The sequence below is a fragment of the Bidens hawaiensis genome, unplaced genomic scaffold (assembly GCF_021521415.1).
Source record: "Bidens hawaiensis isolate Kalapana, Puna unplaced genomic scaffold, B.hawaiensis_p1.1 tig00040589_1, whole genome shotgun sequence".
Classification (NCBI taxonomy): Eukaryota; Viridiplantae; Streptophyta; class Magnoliopsida; order Asterales; family Asteraceae; genus Bidens; species Bidens hawaiensis.
This window is the reverse complement of record NW_027497163.1, coordinates 13,453-28,134: the sequence shown is the minus strand read 5'-3', so window position 1 is coordinate 28,134 and position 14,682 is coordinate 13,453. Positions and strand designations below refer to the sequence as shown.

General features: G+C 34.2%; 1 protein-coding gene across 1 annotated transcript; it reads right to left on the bottom strand.

Moving 5' to 3' along the window:
* Positions 1 to 2,125: 2,125 nt before the first annotated feature.
* On the bottom strand, positions 2,126 to 6,334 carry LOC143592193 (nucleobase-ascorbate transporter 1). Its single transcript, XM_077072162.1, has 14 exons — positions 6,229 to 6,334; positions 5,439 to 5,536; positions 5,167 to 5,343; positions 4,991 to 5,091; positions 4,807 to 4,882; positions 4,235 to 4,294; positions 3,934 to 4,121; positions 3,741 to 3,837; positions 3,576 to 3,662; positions 3,428 to 3,486; positions 3,253 to 3,344; positions 3,044 to 3,121; positions 2,793 to 2,950; positions 2,126 to 2,475 (listed from the first exon to the last, which is right to left on the bottom strand). The coding sequence occupies exons 1-14, from the start codon at positions 6,302 to 6,304 to the stop codon at positions 2,263 to 2,265; spliced, it is 1,560 nt and encodes a 519-aa protein (XP_076928277.1). The 5' UTR covers positions 6,305 to 6,334; the 3' UTR covers positions 2,126 to 2,262.
* Between the last annotated feature and the right edge of the window lie 8,348 nt (positions 6,335 to 14,682).

The window sequence follows — 14,682 nt, the reverse complement described above, 5'->3', positions numbered from 1 at the left end:
ATATAGGTCTTGCTCGTTAAACCGATCTCTCCGATTATTCACGACACTATCTTTCAAGTTACTTGTTAATGTGAGTACTTTTTCATCCCCCGTTTTCCATCTTTCGTTTTGGGGGTGACATTGCATACTTATTCAAATTCAAATGATTTATACTTGAGTCTTAAACCACAACACGTATTGTATATGTTTACTTAAATAAATGCCCGATTTGGTGTTATATGCTTTACATGATTATGTGCAAATTCTTGAATGCTAAGGCGGGTAGCCTCATCACAGTATGATAATACGTTAATTCCGAGTATATATGGTATCCCCATATAGAAAGGTGTCGTCAATGTATTCTTATTGACGATTTCATTATTGTCGTCAATGTATTCTTATTGACGGTTTTATTATCTAAATTGTTGCTATTATTTATTGTTTTCATATACTAGTTGTGGATTTCATACTATATACTTATTGTCCAAAACTATGAAAATTACTCACCAACCTTCGTGTTGACAACCTCTATTTTATGCAATGTTACAGGTTTGATGTTAGCTTGATTGGATTACTTGAAGAAACTTATTATCTTGGCTTTAGGATATTAGAAAATAAAAGAACAAGTTATTTGTTTATCTATCTATTTGACATTTTGTATGAACAATTGTTGTGTTATTTGTGATGATATGGATTTAAATGAGTTGTTTAAATATTGTAACTTTATAGTGTCATTGTGCAATGAGCAATCATGTCGCGCCTCGACGTTTCCGCCTTCATTGGTCGGGGTGTGACAGCAAGGATGATAAACACTTGCGCTTAAATTCTCTTAAAAGTTTTACTACCACTAAAACTCCCTCTCCAAACAGTATAAAAACCTACACTTGGCTCCTTCCATACGAACCCTTGCACTTTAAACTTGACTATTTCCACGGAACTTTTGATAATGCTATCTATTAATTACCGAAAATCCTGGTGTTCAAAGATAAAGATGGGCAATGGAGTCATAGGTATAGCAAGAAGCAAGAAGCAACCAAGAGCATAAATAAATAAATAATATTCACGAAGAAGATTGAGACAAATTGGAAATATGGTAGTGTGGAGAACCAACAATGTTATGGGCCTTTTGGCTTAACAATAATGACCCGTAAATTTCCAAAAAATTAGGATCAAACCGTAACATGACTTTTTAACAAGGATCATCCATGTAATTAACTCAATTTTATATGTTTTTGTCCGTATATTCAAATAAATATCTTTTCACTGCAATAATATGGGTTGTAATAATGAGTTGTATTGGTTTACATCTTAATACAATCAAGTGATCAATAAACGAGTTAATGACGTCTTAATGACGAGTGACCATTATAATACACTATTATTTTGAGTTACTTAAAACTAAAAATCACACAATATAAATACAAATTATAAGATTGTAAACTGGATTAGTATAACTATTAGCATATCTAACATTCCAAGAGAGACTGGGTTTTCGATCTACTTTGCTGATTACTCTTGTAAACAACCACATGAGAAAGTGCTCGATGAACAATTATTAAAAATTGCAACATCTATTCGAGAAAGACAACATTAGACATGTACATTCTTAAGCAGAATTCGGCCAACACGTCTAAAAAAAGGCCATCTTACTGAGTTCAAAAGGTTGACTAGAAAAAAATAATAATAATAACTTATGCATTCATTTTTTTTTTTGGTCGACTTAGAACATTTCAACTATTTACTTTACCTTATATTATAAAATCAAAAAGTAAATCCATGGCGGAAATCTTAGTAAAGATCTTATTAGACATGTAGATCCCGCTATTTACCAAATTTTATAAAAGGACAACTAGCTTACTATATCCACTCTCGCGTGAGCACACATGTGACGATGCATGTCTTGCATTCATAACTATATACAAATACATGCTTACTTTTAACATACATATATACATGCATACACGTAGTATTGGCCCCATACAAACAACTCAAGAACATCATCTCACTACTGTTCCTTTTATTAGTGAAGAACCTCCAAAAGAACCAATGATCAAAAGCTCTATAGACATTTCAAATATTTGTACCCTGCTCTGCTCCTACACAAAATATCTAATGGATCAACACAATAATCTGAACTCTTAATATATGACCCCAAAAAGAAGCCTAACCAGTCCCAAATTCAAGGAACACTTTTGTCCATAAAATCACTACAAAATGGGAGTTAGTAACCAACTTGTCTTCTCTCTTTTTGATCATGGCTTGCCTTCTCACACCTCCTCTTTGTTATGTCGGCGGGAAAAATCTGTTCAAATTAAAGGGCAAAGTGTAGAACTCTTCATTCCGGTTATCCCCTCTAAATGTTCTGAACTTCACCCACCATGGCATCCCTCTATCTTTCTTTGAATTCACCACGTCTAACGTGTTGTCAAGAAACACCGCCACCATCAAACCTACTGTTGGCGGTGATGAGAATATGGCATTCAAGAATGCATTAAACTGCAAAATAAAAAAAATAAAAAATTACCATAAATGATACAAGATTCTTGTAAGGCGTAAAACAAACAAACATAAGTATCCAATAAAATCCCACTCATAGCAAGCTATCGGTAAGGTCTGGGGAGGGTAGGATGGGACAAACCTTTCCTCTATCCCGGAAGATAGAGAGAGGATGGTCAGCAGTCCCATTGAGACCCACGACTCAAAAAAACATTTTCTTGGCGTGTAAAGTGTAGTAAAAAGATAACCAGATAACATAAAGTGTGACACAAGGAATCAAAATAGCAAGAAAGGAAAAGGGACTGAAGAGGTGATACCCAACCGGCATTGGTGCGAACAAGCCCATGTTTTATAGTTGCGTACTCATCAAAATATTGAGGAATGGAGATTCCAAGAAAAAGGGAAAGCCCGATTATGATGAGGTTTCGCATAGAGTTCATGTTAGTGAACTGAAGAAATGATAATCCAACCGCGCCTACATAAACATATATAGAAATCTTAAAATGAATTTTTTTTAAAATAAAGACGAGTTGTGCTACAAATCATTTGGGATGTTGTAATCACATACCTACAAGACCAAATAGAACACAATATACTGCTGCGTATATGGGAAACGGTATAGATGCAAACACAGCTCCAAATTTTCCTTAAACGCAAAATAAATCTTATGTTAGATCTATTATACACGGATCTTAGTAAGACAACTAGACAAGAATTACTATATATCATTAAATGTAATAAACTGACAAATACAATGTTATGAAATATTAAACTAACCTAATATGGAGAAGAAAATGATGAAACCAGCAGAAATCTGAACGACTCTTCGACTCCCGACTCGTGTTAGTCCAAGAAGACCAACATTTTCACTGAGATAAAACTTAGGTTAGTTTAAACAACAACAAAAAAAAGAAATTAAAAGTTAAAAACTTGATAATAATTAGGTTCTTACACCGACACAGTGGATCCAGTTCCGGTTCCATAAAGACCATCCAAAAGTATACCTATTCCCTATTTGAATAATTTACAAATATACATTGTGAGCTTCAAGGTTATATTAGCCATTTCTAACATAAGCATATAAGTAGATACAAACTCACCTGCCAGCCAATGCCTCTGCTAAGCACATAAGCAGGTGGTGGGGTCGCAATTGCCAACCGAGATGCCGCCATATATGCACCAGTTGACTGACATAACATAAGTATTACTATTAATACACAACCAAAAACAAATCAGTTATTAAGGTTTCAAAATACAAACAATACCTCAACCATCGACACAAGAACTGATGACATCATCGCGAATGAATGACCGGCTGAAAATGTAGGTGGGCCCCACTGTAAAGGGTATGGAAACTTGAACCTAAAAGTTCACTCATGCATATGGGATTTTAGTTTTGAGACCAAATATGCAAGGACATTAAATGAATTTATAATTTTATTAATATAGTTAACTGACCAAGGAGCGGTGGATATGAGATTTGCTCTGTCTGTACGGCAGCTTACTTGAGTCACATGCTGTTTATTCCGGTAGGCCCCACTGGCCGTTAGTATGATCGCATAAATCCAGATGATTGATATGCATATCAACAAAGGAAACCGCTCAAAAATGGGCACGTCTTTTAGTAGTTTTGTGTGCTTTAAGTACTACAATATGAGCAAAAGTTGCTACATTATTGAATGCATCAGCACATCAAAGGTGTAAAAGATAGCATTTGGTTTATTAACCTTTTCAAATGATAATTATAACAATAACTTACCTGTGAAACTCCAATAACCAAAAGTAGCATAGGTAACCCGATTTCCACACAATTTCCTAGCTAAGAAAAGAAACATCAAACGACAAAATGTAAACCAGACGATAAGATAAACAAGAAACAGTAATAATCATGCACGCTGACTTTTCTAGTCAACTGGGGCTAATTTCCAACTTCATAATATGTATGAATTCTAATCTTTTGAACAAAAACCAACGGACCAATACAAAACATTATTCTTTAGACAGCACGCAAAGATTGAAAATTTGCGATATCTTTTATGGCAAATTGTAAAGCTTAAGTTACATACTGACCCCGTGACCCGTCATCATACTTCCAATTTAAAGATTTTGTTTTTAGATTTGGTAAATGAGGTTCCTCTATTTCATCATTACATGTAGAGTATACAATTTTCATGCAACCGAGAGTGTAATAAGTACTACACGCAAGTTCTTTAAAAGAAAGTATACGCCTTTTTAATAAAAATACTTCCTTTCTATAAATGGTAAGCTGATATCTCTTTAAAAATGTCAACTTTTTACTTGAAAAAGAAATTCAAGATGTAACCAACTTACCATTGGAAATCCGCGTTGAAATAGACCCAAACCGACCAATCCAACAACCGGTGCCACACCAAGAGGGCTAAAGAACCTAAAAAAAGAAGCCAAAAACGATACCAAATTCAAATTAGAAAACATAACAATATTACAAAAAGTTACACGGAAATTAGAAAACATAACATTATAAACATCAATCTACCGTGAAAAGAGACCCCAAAGCTGGCTGTAACCAATTACAATTTGAATGCTAGAAGCAACAATTAAAGCCCCTTGAATAGCTCTCATTGTTTGTATAAATCTCTGCAAAAAAAGATTTATTTCAATACACATATTGTAAACTCTAAATCCAATCTTTTGAAATTTAAAAAAACATACATCATGATTATCAGGGATTCGTTGCAAAGACGAATCGTTTATAATATAAAGAATGGGCATAAGATATGCGAACGAGCCTCCAACAACCGCAGGCAATCGGGTTCCAAATAGTGTTTGCAGAAGTGTCTTGATTCCAGCTACAAATAGTAATGTTTGTATAACACGAGCCTTGTCGCCCTACTCGATGTCATTAAAGAAAACAATTAATACTTAATCAACACGTAAAATGTTCAAATTTATATAACAAAGAACACTAAAATCAAAATGCTTACATCTGATCCACCCATCAAGGGGACTAGCATAGTAGGTATCATCACACTTGTTCCAATCACAAGAATGTAGTTTTGAAATGCTAACAAAATCGTTTCGGCTACAAGACAACAAATTTAAGTAAAACATTAAATCTCAATTTCACATGAAAGTAACACATTTGTCTTCATCTAATTTTGCCCAAAAAAAACCTGAACTTGCATTATTAATCACATAACACATAAAGTTCATAATTCAAATCTTGATGATTTCACAATGATTCAACCCAAAAACAAAAGATGGATTTGATATTTGATCTTCTTTTCCACCAAACCAAAAATAGAAATTGTTAGGAAAATGACAAATTGGGTGACCCACTTGGTCAATAAATAATCAACAACAACCTTCATACCCTTGACTTTTGCTCTACAGATATCAATACAAAATTCCATAAAAAATTATTTATTAAAAAAAAAAGAAACAAAAAAAAAGAAGAAGAAAAGAAGCCGCATTGGTGCTCTACTTTCCCTGTTCCCAATTCCACCCCAAAACACAAAACATTTTTCTAAACCTGACAAACATACTCCCTTCAAGACATACCATAATTACAAAATATTAAATAATAATAATAATAATCAAACATTATTAAAAAAAAACCCATAAATCTTATAATAATTCCAAAATCAGTCAAGACTTAAGAACACTGCATGAAACTGAATAAAAAATAATAATAATAAATAATAATAATAAAAAAAATCCTTTGCTTTGTGTGATTGTGTAAATTGGAGTAAAGAGGGAAATAAACAAGCATACGCCATGGTGGGTTGGAATCGATGCAGTACTCCAAGTCTTGAAGCTGTTCCATGGGTGGGTGACTGATGTCCGCCATTGATGAAGCGTGGGAGAATCTTGGAGAAGAAGAAGATTAATGAGAAAGTACAGCACAGCACAGCACAGCACAGCACAGCAAGCAGAGTGGTGGAAAAGTTGAGAAAATAAAAATTAAAAGTTGGAGAGAGAATAATAATATTAATAAAAGAGAGTGAAATGTGGGCTGTGTGAAACAAAACATAGTTACTTCATACTTAGCTATACTACTTACTTCAAATGTAAGCCCCCAAGTCCCAAGATCCCTTTTTTATCTTGCTTTTATTTTTATTATAACAAATAATTACATAGCGTATATAAAAAAAATGTATTATATCTATGTTTGTATCTATATAGTGTGTACATAAATCGATTTTATTTATATCACAAAATTATTTTTTTAAATGAACTTAATAAAAAAATGCTTGTGCAAAATCGTACCCGATAATATTTCTTTCTATTGAAAAATTCATTCTCGGTGTCATATATGTATAATTGAAAGACTTTTGGTTATGAACCAATTTCGGAAATTTTACTTCTCATACGATAGTAGTTCTAACCATTCAGTCTAAATACAAAATGAGCATTACCTTTATTGATATATTTATCAACTTACCACTAATTAAAGGAAAGCAGAGCATTAAATTACATTAAATTGTAACAATGGATGTTCTTCAAGAGCTACGTTTTTCTGAGCTACACCATGAAAAAGATTTTGATAAGTTTCAGAGGGTTTCTCGACTTTGTCATAATGACAACATAAAAAATAACATGTTAACCATCCAATTTTGTGAATATTTTGTTTCATTTTAGAATAGTTTTCCATGACATGTTTCCTAGACAACGTTCTGATCACCATTGAAGGAAAAATTAATGTTAACATAAATATTTCAAAATTGATAAAAGTTAGAAGCATTAATAGGCATGTGGGTGGTATGTCGAAAGTGTTCGCAGTCTTTTCTTACATTTTAATAGTTGAGGGAAAAAATAGTCAGTTGCCAAATCCCGAACCTTTTGATTATTTTAAAAAATGCCCTTAAAAATAAATTTTAAACCCGAATCATGTTTAAAATTCTAACTTTCATACTTTAGGCATTTCAAAGTCAACACTTTGAACCCATAACAAATTTGACGATAAATCTATTTTGCATTCTCAAACTTTTAAAAATACTCAAAATTTTCATTTTTGACCCGTAACAAATCTTGACCTAAATGTAGTTAATTTGTATCAAATAGTCTATTTACTAACTTTTAACCCATAATATAAAATTTAAGTTCCATAAAAAAACCTGAAACAATTTTCATTTGAATTCATGATTTGTTGTTAATTTTTGAAATTCACCCAAGTATTTTGAAAAATGTAGTAAAATAATATGTTAATATTTATATTTATAAATATATATATATATTATATAAATATAGTGTAAAAGGAAAGTGAATAATTATTGATTTATTACATATATTAAGGTAAATTAGTTTTGGAGGGGAAAAATTGTGAGAATTAATCAAAACATGACAAGTGTCCACATTTATTTTACTTTATTAGAATATATAGATTGTTGTTAAGTGTTTATAATCTCAAATAATTTTTTGTATTCATATTTACTTTTTTTGACAAAAGAGAATACCATTAAGAAAAATTAATGTACTTTTTATTTTGGGCTCAAATTCAAATTCAAATTAATGTACTTTTTATTTTTGGGCTCAAATTCAAATTGTATGGAAATTTTTGTTAACAAAGGGCTCAAATTCTCGGCCGAAAAATGAGCAACTTTAAACTATGTATACAAATTTTCGAACGAAAAGAGATTAATTTACATTACTGCGCAAAAAAATGGGGGCGGGGCCACCCCCTTGACCCTCGATAAGCTTTGTCAATGTGGCCATGTAGAGAATGTCTGACACGACAATGCAATCTATACTTTACATTAGACAATGGTCATAAAAAAATGGAAAATTGGTTTTTATTAGTCCCAACTATTTCATTTTTGTCGGCGCTGGTCCCAACTTTCATTTTGGCTGGCAACGGTCCCAACTTTAACATTCGTTTCCTCTACCGGTCCGCGACTAACGGAGTACTAACTCCGTTATGTTTTTGCTGACGTGTGCATCTGAGTTATCAAAAGGCTATGACATGGCAGCCTACGTGGCTATAACTCTGTTTATGTTCTTTATACTAAACCATAATCTCTCCAAACGTTCATTCACACTTTTGTATCCCTAATTCTCTCTCAAGCCCTAAACGAATAATTGAATCCATTACACTCTCAAGCCCTAATCACACTCTATAAGCCCTGATTCTGTAAAGGTAGTTGAATGGCGCCGCCGACGTGGAGGTAACCGGTGGGAAATAGAGCGAATCGAACAAGGACTTGTTGGTCGTACACAATTTGTCGTCTGAAATTGATGCGGGTATTGAGAACGTCAGTTTCGAACAATGGAGTAAATAACAAAAAACGTGTTGCTAGTTTGTGGGTTTGTACTGACGGACGGAATAGCCTTGACGATGGAAGAGTTAATTGAGTGCTCTAGCCGGCGTTGATACCAATTCCGGCGAGAGTCGCCATTTTCATCATCTACAGCTACAAGAAGATAACAATTGACGGTGAATTGTGATTTGTGAGTTGTGACTAGACCGGTTTGTAGTGTAATGGAATCGATTATTCGATTAGGACTTGAGAGAGAATCGGGAATACCGATTAGAACTTGACGGCCCATTTGACGGCGAAGGCGGACTAGTCGGAGAAGTCAATGGCGATGCCGATGCGGCGTTGGGCGGTGGTGGTGGGGGGTGCGGGAGTGGCGCAGGGACGGTGGTGCGGGGAGGTGGCTGCCACGTAACATCTTTTTCACAACTCAGATGGACACATCAGCAAAAACATAACGGAGTTAGTACTCCGTTAGTCGCGGACTGATGGAAGAAACCAATGTTAAAGTTGGGACCATTGCCAGCCAAAATGAAAGTTGGGACCAGCGCCGATAAAAATGAAATAATTGGAACCAATAAAAGCCAATTTCCTAAAAATGGATATATTTACTTCCTCACTTACATTAAGGTTGCAACATCATCCAACTTAAATGATACTAACATCAATATGAAATATCATTTTGCAAAAATATAGTACATAAACGTAAACATAAAGATTATAATTATTGAATCTGTTATTATGACTTTTGGAAAACCATTGTACCAACCTGGTGGTCCCATTTGGAGCCATCCTTATGGTTCTTTCCCAATAACAATGCAAACAAAATGAGCCAGGATCTTCCCAGTTTCTGAAACGAGAGGTCGGTATGGTAAATTAAGAGAGCTATGGGGGGCACGTATAGCAGAATTACATAAGTCAAAGGGTGAGTTTTGTTTTAGGGGATGTCACGAAACAGAGACCACTAATTGGATTTTCAATTCTGTAATATTGTTCCAAAATACTTATTTAGAAGAAAATTTTATAAAAATAACAAGACACAACACTGCAACAGATGCATCAATTGCTAAAGCTTCAACTTCTTTAGTAGTTTTTATTAAAAGTAATTTTAATGTATTTATACAATAACTGTTATATACTTATGCCCTCCACTATCACACACATTCTCTTCATGCGTCTCCTTTTCATTTCTTCTATATGTTACACTCATGTTTTAATAGGATACACGTATCATTTTATTATACATCACAATCACAGTTTTTAATAGTGGTAAACTGGTAAACATTTGCATATTAATAATTAATAATAATTACGAGTTTTTGTCAGATTGCAAAAAAAATAAAAAAAATAAATAATAATAATAGTAATAAAATAAAATCCATTCGATATGCATGCATGTCTAAAATATGCCTCATGTCACACGGGGATACACTCATTTACACATATATCTTACTTACTTTCCCTTTTTTTTTTGACAGAATTACAAATTTTGTCCTTTAAAAAAAGCCAAATTACGGTTCGTGTTCTTTTCTTACTTTCTTTGCAGGCGGTGTACTTTAAACATTTTTTTTCTACACGTTGTATCCTTTACGCTAATTGGGTTAGAAAAACGCAGTTAAGTATGACATGTGCCAGACATGTGATAGGCATAATTGTAATTCTAATATGTCTTTAAATTTTTTTTTAAAAAAAGAAAAGAATATATATATATATAATAATTTTAATGTCTGCAACTTTGCAACTTCACCCTCACTTTCTTCTTTTTAGTTCTAAACAACCATCACCACACCATTACCATCGCACCACCGACGCAACGCCACACCACCACAAAAAAAAACCCTTTAATTACTAACCTCAACAGATAAAGTGTCGCGAGGATGGTGGTGTTGGTGGAGTGTGGTGGCGACGGTTGTGGGTTACGGTAGTGGTGGTGGATTTGGGTGGATTAGGGTTACGAATTTGGGTGGGTTATGATGCGGCGATTAGAAATTCCGGAGATTAGGGTTATGATGGGTGGGTTACGAATTTGGTGCTGGTGGGTGGCTGGAGGGGGTTATGATGCGGCGATTAGGGTTACAGATTTGGGTGGGTTACGGCCGGTTACGGTTATGCTAGGGTTCAGTTGTTGCTTGCTTAAAATTGGGGAAATCGGAGGTGATGGTTCAGGTGACCATCAGAAATTCCGGCCACCTGAGCAACCTCTGCTGATTCTTCTTCAACCTCCGATTCACTGATCATAGGAGTGGTCGGAGCTGGAGCGGTGGTGGCGGAGCTGTGGTGGTGGCGAATAAGCAGTGACGAAGATGGAGCGGTGGTGGCGGAGCTGTGGTGGTGGCCGGAGTGGTTGGTGGCGGCGGTGTACGGAGCTGTGGTTGGTGGTCGCAGATATGAAAAATCGAAATCGCAGATCTTAATTCATGGCCGGAGTGGCTGGGTGGCAGAGCTGTGGCGGCGTCTGCGTCATAGGAGTGGTCGGAGCTGGAGCTGTGGTGGCGGTGGTGATGGTGTTTGAGGATATCCATGGGCGGAGTGGTTGTGGTATGGTGATGGTGGTGGCGTAGAGAGAGAAATAAGAGAGAAAGGAGGGGAAGGTAAAGATCTGCAAAATGAAGAAGAAGAAGAAGAAGTTGCAGGGTAGGCAAAAAGACCAATATGCCCTCACATGCACCTCACGTGAGGGGATTTAACTGACTTTTTCTAACCCAGTTAGCGTAAAGGACAAAACTTGTAGAAAAAAAAAGTTTAAAGTACACCGCCTGCAAGGAAAGTAAGAAAAGGACACGAACCGTAATTTGGCTTTTTTAAAGGACAAAATTTGTAATTTTGTCTTTTTTTTTAATTAACTAACCTGAAGGTTTTAAATACTACAATTTGGTCAGGATTGTAGAACAAGCAAACAAAAGGTGATTGATTGGATTTGAACAGTTTGATCTTTTTTTTTTCGAAAAGGAAAAAAGAAAACATGTAACGATATGTAAAGAAAATATAAATGTTTAGATTATATCAAAACAGAAGGCAATCGGGCAACAAGCCGCGCCGCTACCTATCTAGTTTGAGTTTTCTTCAAACTAATAATGTACCATATATGATTTATATTTAAAGCTTAACCTTAAAATTTCGAAATTACATTGTATTTTTCGCTTATATGTCTAAGGAATTCTTAGGTCAAGTTATATTGTTTTCTTCATGACAATCATTAGAAGTTTAACATTATAATATATCTTATATACAACGAATTTTGGAGTTACTATAACCCTTTTGTGTGTGTATTTCTAATGTTATATAATAATTAATTTAAGGTATATTGGTTTTTATTAATTTTAATTATTTTCTTTTGGTCACTACAGGTCCCAACTAATGCATTGGCTATTGATGGTCTCAACTTTTAATGTATTTGCTTCTAATGGTCCGCGACTAACAGAATCCTAACGCCATTAGTTTTAGGTCGTCGGAAAAACGTTTTTGACCGGAAAAGTCAAATTTGTAGCCGGAAAACACCACCTGAACACCGCAACCACCACCAATTGACTCACCGCCAACCAACTACCACCACTTGAGCACCATCAACCGATTTCGGCGATGGTTCTAGGGTTTCCGGCGACCTCAATAATTGTGGCTTTTATTAGAAAAAAGTTCCTAAAGGTCCAATACAAAGTTATCAAGATGTATGGGATGAAAATGTTGAGTTTTCGGGAAAAAAAAATTGAACTTTCCGGCCAAAAACGTTTTTCCGACGACCTGAGACTAACGACGTTAGGATTCTGTTAGTCGCGGACCGTTAGGAACAAATATGTTAACAGTTGGGCCGTCAGCAGCCAATTCGCTAGTTGGGACCGGTGGTGACCAAAAAAACAATAGTTATGATTAATAAAAACCGGTATACCTTAATTTAATAAACAAGAGTGAAACAATAAACTATGTCTTAAGCTTTTTATCCTTTCTCTATATGTCAGAGACTTAATACGGAGTACCTGGTAAAACAGTATCATCATTTTTGCCCTTTCCATGTAAATATGTAAGAAAATCACCCTAACTGAACAAAACTATTCTTTTACTCATAGTTAAGCAAATGACTGCTTTTAAAAGTTATCAAAAATATATTAGAAAAACCTTTGGACAACGTTACTATCTATATGCTAATTTATCCCCAAGAAAGCTTTATGCAGTTGGTTATATATTTATATAGGAACTGCAACAAGCAGTTGCAACTGCATGAGAAAGTAAGCCGATTAAACAACTATATAATCGTTTTATATATCTCATATTCGGATTCAAAGTAACACGGGTAAAAGAAGTTTGAAATTGAAAAAGTTCGAAATTAATTAAGTTAATCATATTTCCCAGAAATAAAGCATGTAAAAATACTTGAAAGTCATACGCTGCCCCATGTTGTTGGGTTTGCAACTTTGCATGAGCATCTACTACACTTTATAGGATACACCTAAATTACTTCCAAAATGCGCATCTAATTGTAATTTGTACCTTTCCTTCTTTAACTGGTAGTGATGCCCGCGCTATGACAACTTGGAAACGCATGTATAAATAAGCACATTGTTTGCTCATACAACCAAAAGATAAAGCGTCGACTTGGAAATGTAGCTTGAAATAAATACATCACAACGGTATATTCAAATTTTTAAAAAATATAATGTAGATGCGGTAAAATAAGCAAAATACCACCGGATTAGTATGTTATAGTTTTGGTCTTAAGCTAAGAGTTTTGATTAAATTCATTCAACTTTTTTCTGTTTTTGTTATGGTTTTGATTAGAGTCACCATGTTATAGAGTATGTAGTCCCTCCACTTTTGTTTCTTCATCAATATAGGGCAAAAGAAAAAATGGAATTGATTAATTCTTTAAAAAAGTCCATAGGTCCTTTTATGATCATTTCTTTCATCCAAATTTCTTTTCTCATCCAATGTGGGATGGGTATAGCCGTATAAATTTGTAACCAAGAAGACAAAATTGTAAATGGCTAGTTGTTAATGCATCAACTGATCAACACTTATACCAAATGTAAGATTAATAAAGCTCTTAATTGTCTTAAAATTAAAGTTAAACTATTATCTTGCCCTAAAGAGATGTATTACAACATAGTATAAAATTGAAATTAAATTGCTATCAAGTGAAGAGGGAATCGAAGAGGGGATTTACGGTGATGGAGGTGTGCTCATCTACGGTTGTATAGTAGTGGTATGGCGATGAAGGTGACAACTACTTTTTGGTTAAACTCGTGCTTGCTTCATCCCCAATTCTTCATTTTACTAATAAAGTATTTGTTTATTATAATAAGTTAGTTAACTTCTTATAAATAATTTGATTTATTAGAAACAATTTGATTATGAAAAATAAATAAAAAAAGTGATGATGTATATTGCAGATGATCTTAAAATATATAGGTCAAAGTTGGACTTTTGTTCTTCAACATAAATAGTCATCTATAACCGAATCAACCCATTTCCATAAATTTGACAGTAACCCATTTAATCAAAAGTTGCATAGTCAATGCTACAATCCTAAAAGCTCAAAATTAAAAATACTGTGTGGCAAATCTTAGTAGGATAATTATTCTAGCATATTTATCCATGCATATATGGCTTGTTCAAGTAGAATGTCACAAAATTACAAATTTGAATAAAGAACAAAAATGGATGCACATCCAAGTATCTAACCTTGTGTAACACATAAAAAAGCCAAGCACATCTTACACCACTTCCTTTTCTGGTTGAATATACGGACAACAAACTGAAGCAAATCGATACTTTTACCAAATGACAACATTATCCGCAATAATGCAACCTGGATAACAAACATTTTATGATCACTTGTTGCGGTTTGGAACTTTTTTTTTATAAATGTTATAAGAATCCATGCAAATTATGCATATGAATATTGTGTTACATATTCGATTCACTACAATTAAAATGTATGATGTATGTGCATGATGTATGTGAGATTATGGATTCTCAACTC